The 21,575-nt window shown below is 39.7% G+C and overlaps 1 protein-coding gene across 1 annotated transcript; it reads left to right on the top strand.

Annotated features, from left to right (window-relative positions):
- The first annotated feature begins 311 nt into the window (after window positions 1-311).
- Window positions 312-18,183, top strand: LOC139463638 (solute carrier family 49 member 4 homolog). The gene is made up of 10 exons (XM_071244907.1): window positions 312-347; window positions 9,141-9,384; window positions 10,205-10,295; window positions 11,144-11,307; window positions 12,710-12,760; window positions 13,566-13,959; window positions 14,474-14,701; window positions 15,004-15,122; window positions 16,904-17,086; window positions 18,035-18,183. Exons 1-10 carry the CDS (start codon window positions 312-314, stop codon window positions 18,181-18,183), a joined length of 1,659 nt encoding a protein of 552 aa, XP_071101008.1.
- Window positions 18,184-21,575: the final 3,392 nt, after the last annotated feature.

Here is a 21,575-nt window from a genome sequence, read left to right on the forward strand (position 1 = left end):
TACTCACTCACTCATATGTTCTTGCCTTTGCATGTGTTTGTGGCCGGTGCCACCAGGATACGCTCACCTTTTCGTGAAAACCTTGTATCATCACTATTTGATAGTGATTCATAAACTAGTGTCTATTGTCGTACAAGCAAAGGGGTTCGTCACATTCATTTCAAATTTACGAAGAAAAGTGGCATAAAAGCTAAATGTAAAATCTTTATCCAAACGCAAAATTTGTATAACCATCACATTCCATCAAAACGTCATAACTGTTGCTTTGGTCACTTTACGTATACAAATGAATGGATATCACAGGAGCTAAGATGGAAGAACTTAAGAACTACATTGCCTTCTTTCTGGTGAGTACACCACGATATAGGAATCGCTATTTGTTTATCAATCGCATGTTTTGTGTATGTCTATGGTGTTTCTTTGTCATATAATTCTTTAGATTTTCGCAGGTATAAGTGCCGAATGTTAAGGCATTTTTATAATCATATAAACGTACCGACAACTAAAACGTACTAATAATTACATTCAGTAAAGTACGAACTCAAAGGGACTACTAATTTTAGTTCGTTATAAGCATATATGCAGCATAACTACAGCAAATAGTCGGGACTAAAAAAGTAAGTTCGTTATACCCGTAAGTTCGTCATAAGAGTGTTCGTTATAACCGTAGTTTACTGTAGTTAAAGAACAGTACAGGGTAGGTTGATACCGCTTTGGAGAATCGGGTAAAAACAGGAAGTCAAACCTGAACTTTTCTTTCACTTTTAAACTATGTACATCTCTTATAAAGAAATAAATTAACCATGCATTACCATATAACGTGTTTAAGGAATACATCTACCCTGGGCGTAATTAAATAGAAACAAGCGTTTAAAAGGCTATGCATCCTGAGCCTAATGAGGACACTTCAAATCTTCAAAGAAAAGATGCAACCCCAAAAGAATGACAATAGGATACGTTTAATTTCATTTACCTTAAACAGTACAGAATTGTGTGCACATTTGAATTAAACATGTAAAACTGTCATTTCATGATTCATTTCACAGAGTAATGAGTTTGATTTGACGTAATACTGCTGAGGTTATATCTTTATTGTGCAAGCCATTTATTGAAAAGTACCAGTAGATACATTCACTGTTACAATAACTGAGGAAACAAATCTCCGTCAAACAGCCACAGCTTCACGTGTTTACCATCTCTCACCTAGCATGTCCTCGCAATGACGTGTTAACATATATACACTGGGGTTAACCCGTTGACTGAAGGGTTACTGTGGACTCGGTTTGTGATCTCCGGAAAACTGTTGACTGCTTCTTTAAATTAACACGATCGACCCGGATGTTGTGCAGGGGCTGAAAACAGGGCGGCAAGGGGCTGGTAAAATATGTGGCAAACTGGTCAAAATAATGGGGAAGCATGACAACAATCTACGTGAACCCCTAGTAATCAGACAAGTACTGAAAAAAAAAATTATGGATGAACAGAGACTACTTGAACCATTCAAAAGAAAGATCGCCTCTTACTAGTGAGGCATCGGATCTCGATTTAACCAACATTGCGGACGAGGTGAAGCATGGCACTGACGACGTTACACACGGGAAAACACGTGACAACGGGAAAACACTGATTCTGGAGATACCAAAAAACAGAGAAGTAGTGACCTACGAGTACAACGACGATGAATAATCTGGTGAGTTTATTCATAATGATATTACTGAAATTCAAAAAACACCAATCCGTCTTCGAAGAGACATCAACTCTACCGAAGAATAACTTGCAGCCATGAAAACTCGATTAACCAGACTAGAAAATGAGGTTCTTGAGAACGAACGTACCAGCGTGGATTTATTCAACCCTTCTACGCCTTGACGAAAGGCCAGGGGAACAAGTGAAAGAAAAACCTCGTAGACTTCATATCTACTAACTTTAAATTGAAAAAACAAACAAATAACAATAGAAACCTGCCACAGATTAGGTGAGGAAGTCTTCCACACAGAGACCGATTCATATTCATATTTCACACTGGAGACTCCAAGGACCGTATTTATCAAACAACTTAAGTCATAACTAAAACTTAAGTCAGTTAAAAAACTTAGTTTTCTTGTCTTATTGACTTATGTTTAGTGGGAAAAGACTTAAGGTTTGTCATTTTTTACTTAACTATTAAGACTCACCTTGCTAGACTTGAATAATATATTTTTGACATAAGTCATGTGAAACAAAATGGCTGCCAGACGTAATCCAAGAACTTTTAATGAAAGAAGAGATGTACTACATTCATTAGATGATAATAAACTGATACAGCGCTACAGATTTGACAGAAACAGTATTGTTTGTACTTGTGATATACTTGAGCAGGAGTTGAGTCCTATAACACAGCGGAGTTGTGCCGTGTCCTGAGTTTCCAAGGTGTTTGTCACTTTGCCTTATCTTGCTACTGACAAATTTTAAATGTGTAATGGTGATTACCATGGTCTGAGCCAACCCATTATCTCTAGGGTTATCTTCCAAACGCTTGGCTCCATCACAAGTCACCGTGTTCTTCGTAGATTTGTCACCTTCCCTGTGCCACCCCAAGAAATAAGACGCCATCAACAGCATTTCTATCAGACTGCCAACTTCCCCGGTAGTATTCAAGCCAGGAAAGTTCTTACTGGGAAGCAATACATGAAAACGTGAAATATATACGTACAAAGAGAAAGTTCGCTTTGCTAAACTATTTGTTTCATCGAATATATAATGGACAATCAGGAATTCGTTTACCTGCTTGAAATTTAAAATATCACACAATCAAATGACATCACTAATGGCTCTGCTACTGAAGCTGTTAGCAGTACTTTTTACACTTAAGACACTACTTATGACTGTCTACAAACTGAAAAAGTTGGAAGAATGATGTTGGATGATAAATAGAATCTCACCCTTGTGTCTTTTGATATGAAATATATCAACACTCGTCGATCAAAGTGGAAAAACTCCTCGGCAAGCCTAGGACTTTTAAACTTTTATCGAATCGTGTAGATATATTTGATATCAAAAGACACATGTTTGAGATTCTCCATATATTAATGCTTTGAAGCCATCGATATAAAATTAAGGAACAGTAATGATATAAAGAAAATAGTATAAGTTATAAAGAAATAAAATTGATCTACTTTGCAAACGGTACCACCTTTCTCTTAGAAATATGAAATCAGTTGAAAAGTTCTTTTGTTATCAAACTAGAAAGTTAACTGGTTTCAAAATCAATCCGCGAAAAAAACAGTATCAAGCTTATTCAGAATCGCCCACTAGGAACATGTATCAGTGGTAAAGTAGTATATAAAGGAGTTTCGGTATTAAACTGTTTCGAAATGACAAAACTTTGGCTACAGAAAATGTAAGACCACAAATCCTTAAAATTAGAAAACGTTTCCAAATGTGATCCTCTGGAAATCTAACAATATATGGACGGCTTTACTTTCTAAAGGAAGGCTGCTCCAGATTAACATAGCATGTAGTACCATACTCGATGAGCAAGGAAACTAATGCTGAAGTATACTTTGCTGGGTTAAAGCAGGTGTTAGTTTCGTTAGGAATATATTCTATGACGATGGTAATGTAATGAGCAAACATGACCTACAAGACGAGTATAACTTAGAGCTTGATGAACAGTGGGTTACGAGGGTTATCCAAAGGTCAGTTGGTTGTGATATTTTTATCCATTTAGATCCAGACCTGACTGGGATTTTCATAAACTGCCAGAAATTGAGGGGAAAGAATTGAAAAGAGAAATTTGATCTGGAATGTTTTAGCGGGTTTTGAATAACAGTAATATACATTTGACAACACTCCCAATTTCAAGGTTATATTTGCTGATATGTTCAAGATACCTGTGCAAAACAAGATGAAAGAATTGCAGTTTAATGTTATTAATAATATTGTTCCTTGCAGAAAATGGTTATTCAAAATATTATTGTCAAGATAGCCCCATCTGTGAAGTTTGTGATAATGTGGAAGACGACACTCAATATTTCTATCAATGTAAAAATGTTTCTGCCTTGTTAAAGGATTACAAAAACTTTCTTAGTAAATATAATTTGACAACAATGGCCCTTAGAAATGTATATGTATGGAGCTTCAGTTAATGTGTATTTTTTAGGAAATTAATGATAAAAATTGTGAAGTTATTTCTATTGAAAATCCCGAAGATTTACCATTTAGGCCAATTGTAGGAGGACCCGAGAGCTGTACTCAGCATCTTAGCAATTTAATGGATATTATTCTTTATCCTTTATGTAAACATGTAAAAAGTTTTCTCAGAGATGACATTGATTTTTTATGTACGTAATATCCCTTACTGTCTCGCAAGACGTATTTGTACCATTGTTTCCGGGAATGATGTTAAAACTACCCGCCTTGCTGAACTTTCCTACTGCATCAAAATTATCCCGCAAAGCTAACTGAAGATAGCATACAGAAGGCGCTAAGTATTGAGCAACTAAAACTGAGAGAAAAGTTTGAAGAAAATAATATGGGGAATAATTTAACTCTAGTATCTACCTTCGAACCTAATCATGAAAAAAACATTATCCATAGTTCAACGATACCTGCCTATTTTGAATCAAAGTATTAAAATGGAGAAGATGTTGAGCAAATACAAAATTATCAACAGCCAGAGACAACCCAAAAATCTTAGAATTTTTTTGACAAGTTCTAAATTTGATTCTGTTGTCATCCCTCCACAGGTTTCTAAGTGCGGTGACAAACGTTGCCTAACTTGCAGCAATATAATTGAAGGCTGTTCAGTCCAAATTACAAAGGACACTAAATTTACTGTAAAGCAAAATATGTCTTGTGATACCAGAAATGTTATTTACTTGATTGTTTGTAGTGGATGCAATGAAAAGTATATCGGAAAGACAGAACTTAGATTAAAAAGAAGAATGAATCTTCACCGTTCACAAATAAAGCAGTTACTCAACCGCACGATTCTACTCAGTGAACATTTAGATACATGTGGAAGCGGCAACTTTTTAGTTTTCCCGCCATAAGCTAAATTTTGATCATGAACCGACTTTGTTTCAAAAAAGAGCAACATTTCATCTAAAATACGCGCCTTAGTTAAATGTAAAGGCGTAAGTTATTTGTCCATTGTCACCTTGGTATTGTGACGTCATAGTTCTCCTAAATGTTATGACGCCACGTAACTATATGTTACTACTTCTTGTCCGTTATTCAGTTATGTCCTGATGGGACTCGTACGTGGTACGAGTTGAAAGCTCTAGCCAATTAAAATTGTGTTCAATCTTACTCCACTTAGTTTATACAGTAACACATGTGTATAACATATATCATATCAATGAGAATACACGGTACACCACTATAACCTAAGATAGGTAATCTTGCCTGAAGACCTTTTACACTTTATCATGTTGATATTCGAGACCTAACACAACCAGTGTTCTGTACGAGCAAGGATCCCTATTATAAGAGGGTCCCATGGCATTCATACATGGCAAGCATGGTATCAATCCAGTTCCCATTCACCACCGGTTCTTAGACAAAGACCATCCAATCTCCAATCTCCATTGCCCTCAAGACAAACACCATCCAATCTCCATTCTCCATTGCCCTCAAGACAAAAAACACTCAATCTCCATTCTCCATAGCCCTCAAGACAAAGACCATCCACTCTCCATTCTCCATTGCTCTCAAGACAAAGACCACCCAATCTCCATTGCCTCTTAGGACAAAGACCACCCACTCCCCGGACAGGGGACTACATACTGCACATCGTATCTCCGGTACGTTTCTAGTATATAACTATTCATGTACATATGTCGGTTATCTCTCAGCACCTGACAGCATCTTATATCAGCAACCACAAGGTCTTTGCATCGATAACAGCGGTCACTAAGTGACGAGTAAACTATTCTCCACAAATAGTAAGTTGTTTTCCTATTGCCTGGATTAATGATGATATCACATTGAAAAGTATGGTGTATAATAAGATGTAGTGTAATTGGCCACATAATTGTGTCATGCTTTATTTTTGCTGTGATATTGACGACACGAGGGATTTTCCACCCTCATTCTAAATGCTATATATCACCGTATCATTATAACGGAATGCTTTTATCGCTTTGAAGTTTTTAGAATAGGTATACAGCCATTTCACTTGTAAAATATGAAAATTTTATAACAAGAAAGACATGTTAAACAGTTGAACGTTTTTAGTATACCGCATATGATCGTATATGACCGTAGATAGTAGATAGGTATTCAGTTGACAAAATTTTAGTAACATGTGTATTTTGAATATGTGCTTTAAATATTCCGTAATAGTGTGCATTGCTACTTGAAGGATCTACCTAAAATGGTGAATGTGTGAGTTTGGTTAACGCCGCTTTGACAAGACCCGACGCGATGTCCATCTTAGACGTTTGCAACTATAGTGAAACTCACGGCTGTGGTGCAGGCAAACTAAATATTAACAGGGCAAATCTTCGATTCGATAGCAGAATCATATGTTTCTGTCACGTCTAAGGACACAAAACTCAGCATAACTCTGCACAACGAATTCCGGAGTCTTAAACCCGCGCCCCTTTTAATATGTGTTATTGTCTTCGTGACACAAAGTTATATATGTTGCAGTACATGTGCAAAATTACTGAAATTTACAAAATGCCAAAACATTTCAGTCATTTTACAATTATTTTTCCTTCAGATAAAACCACAATAGACTAATTATGATAGTATTAGAAGCCAAACAAAATAATATATGTACATAATCCTATACTTTTCAGTTACTGGGTGATGAAATAATACATAATACATAAGAATGTTTTTAATTCGTTATCAAAATATAATAAATGAAAAAATAATTGTAAAATATAAAAACATGGCGTTTTTTGAATTACCTAAGTGAATTTTAAATCAGTTTACACATTAACAGTAACATATAATATAACCTCTCAATTGTCATTAAGGCACATTAAATTCTCATATTTTAGTTTGGATATGATATTTGCAGTACTTTGAATTGACACAATGCCCCACATTCTAGGATATAGATATGGTTTGTGTACCATTACAATGGTCGATAAACAAAACATGCCTGACCAAATGTTGGATTCCTTTATTCAACGCTTACTAAAAATGCTTTTAACCTATTTTCACAGTTAACACAATTACTTTTGTGTCACGTCCATTATTGCTCGAATGCCTTTACATAACAATGAGTGTAGCAGTTCTGTTTTTAAATGATAAAGTGTGTCTATTTTCTTGCAAGCAATACCAGAGAATGGACGACGCACACACGCCATTGCTGGGTTCAACGACTGGCCCTGATGTTCAATATCCTCCTATACACAAACGCCAGTTTCCGCCAGTTAGCCAACTAAACAATCCACGTGTTGCTGTATCCGACAAGGTAATGTCCTCAACTTTACTGGCTATACGTATCTGGGTATATGCATCTGGATATATGTATGTGTGTACATGCATCTGAGTATATGCATCTGGATATATGTATGTGTGTATATGCATCTGAGTATATGCATCTGGATATATGTATGTGTGTACATGCATCAGGGTATATGCATCTGGACATATGTATGTGTGTATATGCATCTGGGTATATGCATCTGGATATATGTATGTGTGTATATGCATCTGAGTATATGCATCTGGATATATGTATGTGTGTACATGCATCTGAGTATATGCATCTGGATATATGTATGTGTGTATATGCATCTGGGTATATGCATCTGGATATATGTATGTGGGTTCATCTGGGTATATGCATCTTTCATATACATCTGGGAATATGCCTCTAAAAAATGTATCTGGGTACATGTATCTGGTATATCACGTGTACATGCATCTGGGTTCATACATGTTCATTTGGGTATATATGCATGCGGGTACATATATGTTGGTCTGCGTATATGTATCTTGCCATATGAATCCGGGTTCATGCATCTGATACATGTATCTGGTATATGCATCTTGTTATACGCAAGTGTGTACATGCATCTAGGTACATATATGTCGATGTGGGTATATATGCACGTGTGTAAATATGTATTGGTCAGGGTATGTGTATCTTGGTTATATAAATCTGCGTATATGCATCTTTGTATATGCATCCGGGTATCTGCATCTGAATACAATACATGTATCTGGATAAATGTATCTGGGTATATGCATCGGGCACATGTATCTGGTATATTCATCGGGCACATGTATCTGGGTATATGCATCAGGCATATGTATCTGGGTATATGTTTCTAGGTATATGCATTTGGGTATATGTATCTGGGTATATGCATCTGGGTATATGTATCTGGTATATGCATCGGGCACATGTATCTGGGTATATGTATCGGGCACATGTATCTGGGTATATGCATCCGGGTATATGTATCTGGGTATATGTATCTAGGTATATGTATCTGGGTATACATATCTCGGTATATGCATCTGGGTATATGTATCTGGGAAAATGTATCCGGGTATATGTGTCTGGGTGCAGCCTTATGGGTACACCCATCTGGACACATGCAACCAGTAAGATGGAGCTTGAAGAAAATATTCAACTGCACCTATTAAAGACCAATTCTGACAACGAGAGGGTCAAAGTACAATTTGATTTCTGCTGATTTAAGTCATAAGAAAATCATCCGACACAGAATAGAGTTGTTACAGAAATCCCTGACTGACATATATGTTTACTGATGAGCGAGAAATTGTATGTTCATGTATGAAATATGGAGTAAAGGGATAACGTTTTCAGTGTTTTTGTGTATCGTGTGAGTGAATCTTTTATTCACTGAGCGATTCTAGCATTTCACATCATCCCTGACATTCTCACGGATTATATCTTATTTCGGTTTATATTACACATTCCATGTTACACGTGTATCAGTAGTCTGTCTCCGAGTCTCTGAACCATATTTTACCCTCACGCCTAGCCCTTACTGAAATGCTATATCCCAGAATGAAGCAAGTCTAGATTTTTCCACAGGTTCTGACTCTCCCATGTCACTGGAGCTCCTTTTCAATTTTAATGTATTTGCATGTTTCTATAAAAAAATGTACATATTTTCAGAGACTATGTGTCAGTCTTATGTATCTGTTGAAAACCATTTCAGACAGAGGTAACAGTGGAGGCAGGTTTGAGGCTGAAGGTCTACAGCAGACGCTGGTATATTCTCATCGCCTATGCGTTCTTGGTCGGTCTCCAGTCCCTGGTCTACAACACCTTCCAGCCTATTTCCAAAACAGCCGTCTCGGCCTTTGACTGGAGCAGAACTGACATCACCGTCATCGCCAACTGGGGGCCCATCATGTTCTTCCTCTTCATGCCCCTGTATTCCTGGCTGCTGGACACTAAAGGTACACGCCTGTATCTCGGGGTACACAGCCTGCCTTAACTCTAGTGTCTTGTAATCTTAAATAAGTGCCACGTTGTATACAATACTTACAATAGGCAATAAATACTTCCTTTTTTATGCAAATTGCATGAATGGCGGGTGCTACCGGTGGGGCAGGACATGCTTACCCTTTTAGCGAACACCTGGTGCCATCCTTGATTTTTAGTGGTCCATTCATATAATTTTCACAGCTGTTTGCACTTCACGTCAAGTGGATTCTGTTTTGGCAGAACATCTAGGCTAGTTATTCTCTTTCATTGATAATTTATATTTACAATTTACAATTAAAATATATGGGTATTGTTCTTGTCAAAACCGTTTACCCCATTACCTGATAGGGCAGGACATGCTTATTCTTTTCGCGAACACCTGGTGTCAGCACTAATCTTTTACGATCCATTCATATAAATTTCATTGCTATTTTGACTTCTGTTTCTGGAATGTGTTCCGTTGGATAATAGATCCTGGTTATTCTGTGGCGTTGACGTTTTATACTAAGTATTTATGTTCACAAAAGATGGTGTTTTCAGGAGTGGCACAGCTACTCACTCAAAGTTACTAAGGCAGACACAACATGTTGGTCTAAGCAAGTGAGATGACCTATCATTTCACTCACGTGAAACGTCGATTATATATTTTCAGATAATTCAAGTTTTTCTTTACTAAAATAATAAATCCGAGTGTGACATCTTTTAACATATATGTATAATGCAACTACTATTGCAGTTGACAAATGTCCCTTGGTCTATAGAATATACTGGATGAAAGTGTTCCTGTTCTAGGTTTGCGAGTGTCGTGTCTTCTCGGACTTTTCTCCATCACACTGGGGTGTGCAATCAGATGTATAACTTCAGACCCTCCTTGGGTCAGATGGTCAGTTCACACATGTTCCATGTCAACCCGTGGGGTAGGATTTGTCCCCAGTGTCTCTTGTTTGTATAGGTCGCCTTGATGGGACTGACTAAACGTACATCTTTCTCTCATCACCTGACTGCGGTGCAACGCTACTCTATCCCCACTTTTTCTTCAGAAGTAACCCAGATGTGAGTGAGTGAGTATGGTTTTACGCCGCTTTTAGAAATATTCCAAAGATATCACGGCGGGAGATACCAGAAATGGTATTGCTTCACAGAATATACCCTTGAAGGGAATCGAATCCGGGTCATCGGCGTTGCGAACGAACGCTTTAACCACTGGGCTACCTCACCACCCTTTAACTCACATATGGGGTACGCAGGTCGCCAGCAACCCATGCTTGGCGGACGAAAGGAAGAAATGAACCCGGTTGTCAGGTTTGGTGACTTGCATGATTGTGCGAAATCGAACCCCTACTACGTGTGATGTTGCTCATAATATCTCCAGAGTCAATGCTTTACAGGCCGCCTTCATATGGCTGGCATATTGCTTACATCTTAAACCTCACTCTTTGTCTGGATACACAATGATACAAGCTTACACATTTCAACAAGTCGCAATTGACTTGCCTTTGCAGGTGTTTGTGAGGGCTGCACCGGTACCGATGGGGCAGGACACCCTCCTTATCGCGACCATCTGGCATAATTAAATAGTGATTCATCAACACATGCCTATGATATACTCACAATCGTACAATGTACTCTGCTTTTACCAGAGATTATGAAAATGGTTTTGTCGTTATTACCATATATACAAGATTGCTAAAAGCGACATAAAACCAAATTCACTCACTCACATATCTACAGGACCATGCACCTTGGACAACTGTGCAATGGCCTGGCTAGCCCTGTCAGTACAGCAGCGCCCCCTGTGTTGTCGTCGCTCTGGTTCCCACCTCATGAACGTACGACCGCCACAGCACTCGCCGCCATGTCCAAGTTTGTCGCCCTGGCTGTGTCCTTTATTGTAGGTAAGATGTTTGAGGGACTAAATGATTCAGTCATTATCCACTGCTCATGACGTCACAAACAAATACCATTTCGTCAGATTGATTTGTTTAAACATTTCTGCTGTATTTTCTTTCTGAAGACATGTAATATACAAATTAACCTTTCAATAACACGAGTCGTTGCGTATGACGTCCTAGTGAATGAATGCATGGCCAGTTTATCCGTAATCTCTTGTGGCTTTAGTTAGTTTTTACTTACAGCACCCCTTGCTGTTCCCGAGATAACACATAGAAACTGCACAGCGAAGAACTTTGCAAGGTGAGGTACGTAGGTTTGTCGAGCCTTATTACCTTGTTCCTACGATTCTATTTTGACACGCTGTGAATGTGACCAATGATTTTCCCGAGGCTAGGGCGTTAACTGGCTATAAAATCCAGTTCGCACGCTTGCCGAACTGAGCTGGGGTTCCGGAGTTACATTTTGGCTGGACTAACGAGTCTATGCATAGTCCAATCTGGGCGTCGACAGCTATTTTGCAACTCTTTTCATATTTTTCATCAAGGTGCTCTAAGTGATCTGATGCACTTCGCGAAGTGAGACCCGTTTATTACAATATAGATCTTGATTATCGATCAGATCGTTTTGACTGGACGCCGCCATTTTGTTTGAAGCAAATGCAAGTGATCTGAGTGTTGGAATCTGATTGGTCAATAGAAGGGACCGACAAGGGACTCGTACTGGTCCCACTGGTGGCGCTACGATCTGGTCCAGAAATTCCAGCCTAGCCCGGCAAGGGTGGAAACTGGACATTTATAGTCAGTTAACGCCCTTGCCTCGGTAAGATGGTGACCAATTGACATCGCAACTGAATACCACATTGAAATAGTTTACAATAATGTCTTACTTTTTAGGTATGAGTGGGACAGTACACAATATGAAGATTATGAGGGAAGTAACGTCACAGAAACGTGCATTGAAGGCGCTCAAATATCTGGTAAATCTGGTTAACGTTTAGCCCCTGAAATAGAATATTTAAAGATTTTCTTTCTTTACAATTATATTTTCTTATATGTTAGAAAGAAGCTAGCCTGACGTTGAAAAACATCTGATCTTGCCAAAGATTTGTAGGCTTGCTTTAGGACTTGGGGTATTTTTGTTTCAACGAGGGGTTGAGTCAAGGGTCAAGCATATGACTTACTGTATATAATAATACAATACATTTTGGCTCTGGTAAGATTAAAACCGACTACCAATATCTCCTCGGCGAATATCCGCGTCCATATGTATGTATGGCATGTTAGAGGCCTTCCACCGTTGTGAACACCAATCAAGCACGTTAACTAATTGCCTAATTCATTTGTAAAGCGTCGATACCAATATAGTAGTGATTGTAACACTTCTTTCTCTTACCTGTTGTTTCAGAGCCCCCAGTTACAGAATTAAGGGCAGATATCATGCACCTGATGTATATTGGTAAGCATGAACCTGCTACTCTTCATATCAAATGTCACAAGTATCATGTGATGAATCTGCCACTACATGAACACATTATATAGCCGTACATACGATATGCCATATTGTACATATCCTTGTCCTAAAAACATGCAAACATGCAAAGTAAAATGCTTATGTCAAGTTATTTTCTACACGATATTTTTCAGAGCGTGGTCAAACAAGTTGCATTTTCCATATATAACATTCTTTAAACCTTTATGGAACCCTTGGGTTTACGAAACTGAAACAACGCCTTTCCACACGTACGTTTGAGAGAGTTAACAACTGTTCACTAGAGGCTGGCGTCGGTGCGTTGCTGTTGTTGATGATGTTGCTGTACTTCCCAAGACGTCCCCCACTGCCACCGAGTGCATCTGCCGCCATCAGGAGGGAAGGGTTTATACAGGGACTGAAAGACCTCAGAAAGTAGGGAGGTTGTCTTTCAAATAGTAATTAACATGAAATGGCGTTTGTTGTATCCGTTGTACATAGCTTTAAGAATGATATAAAGGAATCTACTTTCAGCCGAGATTTCTTATGATTATTGAAAGGGTTATGTCGTTTTATATAGACATGAATATTCTATACGTATATTAGTATATCTGAAACCCTTGTTGGGAGATATGTATGATAATAAATATGAATAAAGAATACCAGAAATTACGATGGCCGTTAAAACATGCATGACATTGCGTCTTTATGTGACCTGTAGTTGAATATTTCGAGGTTATTGTATGACAGTTGTCGTAGCATACCCCATATCATTCCGAGACCTCCATATCAGCCCGAGATCCCCATATCAACCCGAGACCTCCATACCACCCCGAGATCCTCATATCAGCCCGAGACCTCCATATCAACCCGAGACCTCCATATCAGCCCGAGATCTCCATATCAACCCGAGACATCCATATCAGCCCGAGACCCCCATATCAGCCCGAGACCTCCATATCAACCCGAGACCTCAATATCATCCCGAGACCTCGATATCAGCCCGAGATCTCCATATCAACCCGAGACCTCAATATCAGCCCGAGATCTCCATATCAACCCGAGACCTCCATATCAGCCCGACATCTCCATATCAGCCCGAGACCTCCATATCAACCCGAGATCTCCAGATCAGCCCGAGGCCCGAAGGCCAGAAGGCTGATATGGGGGTCAAAGTTTGATATGGGGTATGCTATGAAAACTGTCATTTAATAACCTTTTATCATATACCATAACATAAATTTGTAAAATGTATCTATTTGCAAGTGAATGCAAATCATTTTCACCTTGTTGGGAAAGATAGCTGAGCAGACGAGCAGAGGGTGTAATACGGGTCTGGTTATAACAACCCCTGTCATATGACCGTCTCTATTGCACACGCAAAATGCTCATATAATTGATAGGTATATGATAAATAAATATATCATATTGATGTTTAAGACATTAATGTACTGGTTTATGTTTATGGTTTCTATATCGTCACGTTACGACCTTACATTTGACACAGCCTGGCATTCCCATGGTTGGAGTGTCCATGGTGTTCTACATGGTTCACTGCCTCAAGACATTCCACAACCATGAACATAGTAAACATAGGGCTTGGAACGGTAAATGGCTCCGACGAGTGTCCTATAGAGCGTACAACCGTGGTAGATACCCCATTAGACCAATTATCACTATCGTAATCTTCAAACATTGAAGGGTAGTGAACCAGGTTGTTCTGGCTGGGTTGTATCTGATGACGTCTTCCAGACACCCGAGTTTCTGGCTCCTGTCGTGTCTCTACATGATGTCCGGGGGGAGTAGTGCAGCTTGGGTGGGGACCCTCAGTCTCAACCTGAAACCCACCGGCATCACCCAGAAGCAGGCAGGCTGGATCGGCTTCTACTCCTTTGTGACGATGTGTGTTTCGGTTCTCCTCACAGCAAGGTAGGCATCAGTCGGTGTCATTAAACCTCCACGTATCATATATAGCCAACACACCATAGGTGTCATGTCCTGTCTTAAACATTTTCAACCTTATTTAATATTTAATTTAATTCGAAGCTGAATTTTACTGATAGAATATTCCAAAAATTCTAACTCGTTGCGGAATACCCAATCCTTTTATATTGTGTTCGTTTATATGTATCAGGATTTCCAGTTAGTTGGTATTTCTCTGCATTTCTTTGTCACCGAAACACATGGCATCACAGTTTTGTTTAATAATCGGTATGATGGTTCTCTTCAAGACTCGGTGACAGGTTCCCCCGACACATGAAGTGGTTCATCTCAGGCCTCAGCCTCATCACGGCCGGCTGCTTCCTACCCGTCACCATGGCCTGCACTAAACTCCTCACCTTGTCACTCCGTGAGTATATGCCCCCGTCACCATGGCTTGCACTAAACACCTCACCTTGTCACTCCGTGAGTATATGCCCCCGTCACCATGGCCTGCACTAAACACCTCACCTTGTCACTCCGTGAGTATATCCCCCCGTCACCATGGCCTGCACTAAACTCCTCACCTTGTCACTCCGTGAGTATATCCCCCCGTCACCATGGCCTGCACTAAACTCCCCACCTTGTCACTCCGTGAGTATATGCCCCGTCACCATGGCCTGCACTAAACTCCTCACCTTGTCACTCCGTGAGTATATCCCCCCGTCACCATAGCCTGCACTAAACCCATCACCTTGTCACTCCGTGAGTATGTCCCCCCGTCACCATGGCCTGTACTAAACTCCTCACCTTGTCACTCCGTGAGTATATCCCCCGTCACACCAACGTGTAATAAACTCCTCACCTTGTCACCACTCCATGAGTGTACTCGCCCAACCCCCTAGCGACTTCAATGTCGCATTTAGTTAAACATACCATTTAGCAAGCATTTGTTTAATAAGCACAAGGGCGCTAATATATAAAGAAGATTATTTTTTGGGCTTGAGAGATTTCTTTTGAACCTTAAGACCACTTCAGTTTCATCACTTCCTTCGTCCTTGGGCAAACATACCCCAGGAGTCATAGGGGCGTGCGTGTTCAACGACCAACTGCATAGATTGCGTTACATATACACGTGCAACTGCTAGATGTTGTTGTGTATATAAACATGCATCGGCGTGTCTGTTGTTTGGAACTAAAACGCGACTTAGTTGGAAACCGAACATAGTAGGAAAAACTGTGTACATGCACACATGGATAACTGACCGTGCAATTTTCAGACAATCATACATTAAAACAGAATATTTAATTCTTACAGTGCATGGGAGCTATGGTAACGTTTCATGTAATTAACAGCGAATAAGGCAATAGATTTCCTTACATCTATAGTAAGTCATCTATCATATGAAAGAATTGGATATAGAATAGGGGGAGTAGTTTGATACTCAAGAATTGGATGTAGGACACAGGGAATATTCTGAAAATAAATTATAGGTGAAGAAAAGTATTGTGATTTAAGAGAGGCACCTTGAATTTTTCCAAATAAAGTTAAATATAAAACTGTAATAAAATAACTGGTACTAACACATCTGATACAATATTGGGGAACGTTCTTAACCTAACATTTCAGAATATAAAATGAGGTCGAGGGGTTGAAAACCTTTATAATACAAGATATGTTTGATCTTTTCTGTAATCATTTTAATTCAAAACAAGGGGGGTCATTTGGGCCCAGTAGGGGAGTTAGCTGAGCCTAGAGGGAGTGTTTCGAGCCTGGCTAGGGGAGTCATGTGAGCCTAGGCCCATGTGACTCTGGAGTCAGATCTAGGTGAGTCGTTGGAGCCTACTTCACCGGTGGGGGAGTCCAGTGGTTTACGCGATGGCTTGTCACGCCGAAAGCCCGGGTTGGACTTTACCACATGGATGAAGCCCACCATGCCGTGAAAACCCCGGATGAATGCTGAAAGCGGCCTAAAACCCAACTCGCTCACTCCCTCGTTCTATCGAAACCTGCAATTTTCGCAGGATTACCATGTACATACAGTGCGAATATTCGATCAACGCGTCGGGTTCATGATCAATGTTTTCCCAGATCATACAATAAAGTATCGCACACTCGAGAAGGTTATAGCAGAGATCGACCACGGTGCCCACACAAATGTATTCTTTGTCTATATCCAATGCCCAACATGTTATACCAACTGTTTTCAGCCATGTTGTATGGTTTGGTCATCATCGGTGTCGTGGCTGGCGGGTCAACTATACCTCTTTTCTTTGAACTGGGTTGTGAACTCACCTATCCTATAGGGGAGGGGACAGCGAACGGCGTTCTCAACCTGTTCTACCATATAGGAGCGCTGACGTGTCTCCTGGCTTATATGATACCACAGTTAGGTGAGGCATGTAGACAAACGCCTATCTGTTCACACTTTCATTTCAGCTTCTCAGAAATATATGGAATCCGAGAAGGGACATTGCGACAACGCGACATTTTAGCAATTTGTCGCACTGTCGCGCTTTGAATAATCTTTATATATATCATCAAAAGGTGACAATGCGACAACGCGACTATTTCAAGGTCAAAATGTGTTACGTTGTCGCGCTTTTGTTAATTTTTTCACTTTTTTCTTGTTTTCGCAAGGGCGACAATGCGACAATGCGACAACGCGACTATGTCCCTTCTACGAACCCATCCAATTATATACAATGTGTGAGTGGTGGGAGGTATAGGTAGAGCAGGACATGCTTACCCATTTCGGGAACACCTGGTGTCTTCGGTGTTTCAGTCATATAATTGTCACCACTAGTTTGCCTTTTACGCCCAATGGAATCTGTTTCGTTGGATAATTGAGAATCTCAAGCGTTGACGTTTTATATTTACAAACCGCTATATGCTTCATGCTTTACAGGGGGCACGGGTGGCCCAGTCGTCTAAGGCGCCGCGATTCGCTGTGCAGAGTTGCGTCCCTTGTGCACGCCAGAAACCTATGATTGTGGGTTCGAATCCTGTTTCGCCCCGATTATGTTTCTAGGTTTGTCAGCACCATACCCGTGCTCGTGGGTTTCACCGAAGTGGTAAACGTCTGAGACCTGCATCACTTCGGGCTTTCCTCCCACATTAAGTAGACACGCCGCGATATAACTGGAATACTGTTAAAAGCTGCGTTAAACCCAACTCACTCACTCACTCATGCTTTACATGTGTTTTATATTTACAAACCTCTATATGCTTCATGCTTTACATGTGTTTTATATTTACAAACCTCTATATGCTTCATGCTTTACATGTGTTTTATATTTACAAACCTCTATATGCTTCATGCTTTACATGTGTTTTTACAGGGCGCGTGTGGCTGAACTGGGCTGTGGTTGTAACGTTTGCTGTGACATCCCCTGCTGTGTTGTTGCTGAAGGAGAGACATCTCCGTCTGGAGGTAGACAGGTCTGTACAGGAGGACACATCTCGGGTTATCGATCCATCCCTGTCGTGAGCTTGCTGCTGTGTTGTTGAGAGACACCTTACAGACCTGCTTAGAACTTGCTTAATCAATGTTGCTGTTTCTCACCGACTCGTTTCAATAAAACTATTTTGGTGCTACATGTTTGTAGCAAATGAGCCTTTTGTGAATGTGAATGTAATATAAATAGTTTGAGTGACTGGGCGAGTTGGGTTTAACGCCGCTTTTAACAGTATTCCAGTAATATAAAGGCGTGCCAGCTTAATTTGGGAGGAAAGCCCGAAGTGATGCAGGTCTCAGACGTTTACCATTTTTGTGGTTAAACCTACAGACACGATTATGGTGCTGCCAAACCTAGAGAAATAATCGGAGCTAAACCGGGATTCAAACCCACGACCATAGGTTTCTGGCGTGCTCAAGGGACGCAACTCTGCACAGCCTTAGACGAACATAGTTTGCATGCAACTGACGTCTTATTCCCTAATGACAGAGGGAATAATTTAAGTTTTTTCACTAACACAAGGTAATAGTGGAGTCGGTCGACAAGCGTGACAGGGATATGGTGCAGTCATTCCTCTAATGTCACATGTACTTGGTCAAGTGTGATTGCGTCTACTTTTACCTCGTCTGTGTAGCCCGTGTTTTAAACTGTCTAAATAATATTGTTGTGCCCAAATATGTCTGACAAATTTGTTTTTAAATATAACTTTGTATTTATGGCTCACTTGTGTATATATGAATTTGTTCTCGTTGCTATATGGCTGAAATAATGCCGATACGACGTTAAATTTTAACTTACTCGCTACCTCGTCTTGTCTTTGTAGTCTTCTATAGTCAATAGTTCCAGCAGGAATATTTCTAAATACTGTTTAATAGCCTCATTTAAACTGTTGAATTTTCACACTATTTTGCTGTCGTGAAAATACTTATGAAGGACAAGCTAAGGGAGAACTCTCTTTGGCCTGCATGAACTGCATAACTCAAGAATTGACCAACACATACAGCAGTTCATATGAAGTAGAACTAGACTTTGCTCATTTCAACATTTGCATGTTCGGGACCTATGACAACACTAAATGTCTTCGTACGGATAAAATGTGTCGAAAAAGCTAATATGGGAGGTTTTCATGAAGCGTTTTCCTCATTTTAATATAAGCAAATCTATGACCCAAGCAGATGACACACTCACCTTGGGCTACGCCCTTTCCCACCCATTTTAGCCTTATTGGCATACTTGATCATGTCAATAGTTAAAAACTATGCAAGTATGAATACAAGTGACAAAACTCCTTTCATACTCATAAAAAATATCTTCCAAAAGCAGAGTCGATTGTAGGATTACGACTAAGAAAGACTAAGGGTTTGTGGTCAGTCCTTTGTACATGTAAATTTTTCCACCAATATTTCAAAGTTTTCTACTACTTTAAAATTTGATCTCAAGGTCCCTAATTCTGCCTCCTTTGTAATAAGTACATCGGAAAGCTGTGAATTAAGACGGTATCATTCATAGAGTTATACTGAGACTACACCAAGCATTCCATGACTTAAAAACATGTTTAAGTAAACTGAGTCACCACGAGGACTGTGGAATAAGGCAGCCCGCACCACACCAACCATCCACATGTTGATTATACAAAGGTAGTACATATACTAACAGCTATTTGACCACACTGGCCCTGATGTACTGCACTAGGGGTCCACCCACACACCGTTAAACCATTGTCTACCTGACTTCCTGAGCCTGTGAACTGAGAACTCTGTGGATTACACGATCATTATACAACAATCATTGTAAGCGAGTGAGAGAGAGAGAGAGAGAGGGAGCTTTATTTCAGTAAAGGGGCCACCGGCCCATTATACAATACATGATATCAGAGTTAGACAATTTCAGCGTCAATAAGAAAGTTATTACGCTTTATAAAGCAAGAAATATAAATTTAGCTTAAGGATTAATTATGCATGGGGTTTTAGATGTACAGAGTGTTACAAATTTATCAAAAGTTACATTTGTGTAAAAGTAATAAGGTAGAACCTTACGTCTCAAACTGCCATAGTATTGTGAGCGAGTGCAACGATGTAAAAGATATAAAATGCATTTACAAAATAAAATCAAAGAAGTAAATGTATTCTTTAATAACACAAAAATCGTTCTTAGTAACACAATCTTCCTTTCTCTTCGTTATTGTTTAATACTAAACATTTGAACTGAACAAATTAAGTGTTTATTCTTTTGATATCATAAACTACTGTGGAGGTGACAGAACATTGTGTACGTTGACTTTTAAGCAAGAGTCCGACAGAAACATGGGAGCTATTTACCCAGGAAGGTAATCTTCGGTATTTGTTGACTTTGTTGGCGTCACAGCTATGTGAATAAAGTAGCGTTTACCTACTCTGTATAAATACAACAAAGGTTAGCAGTAACATAGCAAAACGTGCTGTGTTGTTTGCACACGAATTTTTCCTATTTCAGTTTTCTTTTCTCGAAAGTTAATTTTAAGAAAACGATGACGCTATTGCAACACAATGAGCCATCCCATTCCAATTGTTTGGATTAAGGGTGAAATACTGTCATCGCCTCTGGGTTGAAATTAATCGCATGTGAGTTTGATTTTTGTTAAAAATATACTGCAAATGAAAATTTCATTTCAGTGTAACTAATACACATTGCTACAATGACGTTACTGTAATAATTCTTGTTCGGAGTTGTGTTTACTTCGAAATACGTGTTATCACAGTCAGCTAATTGGAGTGTGTGAGTGATTGGGTTTAACGCCGCTTTTAACATTATTCCAGTTATATCACCGCGTTTCAGCTTAATGTGTCTCAGACGTTTACCACTTTGGTGAAACGGGTATGCTGCTGACAAACCTAGAAACATAATCGAGGCGAACCGGGATTCGAACCCATAATCATAGGTTTCTGGAGTGCCCAAGGGACGCAACTCTGCACAGCGAATCGCGGCGCCTTAGACGACTGGGCATCCCGTGCCCCCTTCAGCTCATTCGAGGTGTTTAACATGGCGCCATAAAGTTTTCCATGTGAAAAAGGTATGATGAGGGTATAACGGTAAGTACACTTCTTGGTATGTTCGATAGTACTTTAGATGACAAAATACTTCATACCAACGTCTGAGTAGCCGGTCATTGTGTTGTAACCATTGATACATAATTATTCCAGCTAAATGCTAAGAATTATTTATCATATAGTGATTTGCTTAATGTGGTTTTACGCCGGAGTCAGCAATATTTCAGCGGCCCATACATAATCGGTCACCCAAAAGTGGTTGATACCACGAACAACGGTCCACGCCTTGAGGTCACGATGACATACAATCAGCAAGGTCATTGTCGGCTCTTATGACAAGCATGAGTTACTAGTCTACCCTGAAACATCAACGAGATGTTATGAAATAATAGAAATTA

This window comes from Haliotis cracherodii, unplaced genomic scaffold (assembly GCF_022045235.1).
Source record: "Haliotis cracherodii isolate W230 unplaced genomic scaffold, xgHalCrac1.p SCAF_16, whole genome shotgun sequence".
In the NCBI taxonomy this organism is placed as follows: Eukaryota; Metazoa; Mollusca; class Gastropoda; order Lepetellida; family Haliotidae; genus Haliotis; species Haliotis cracherodii.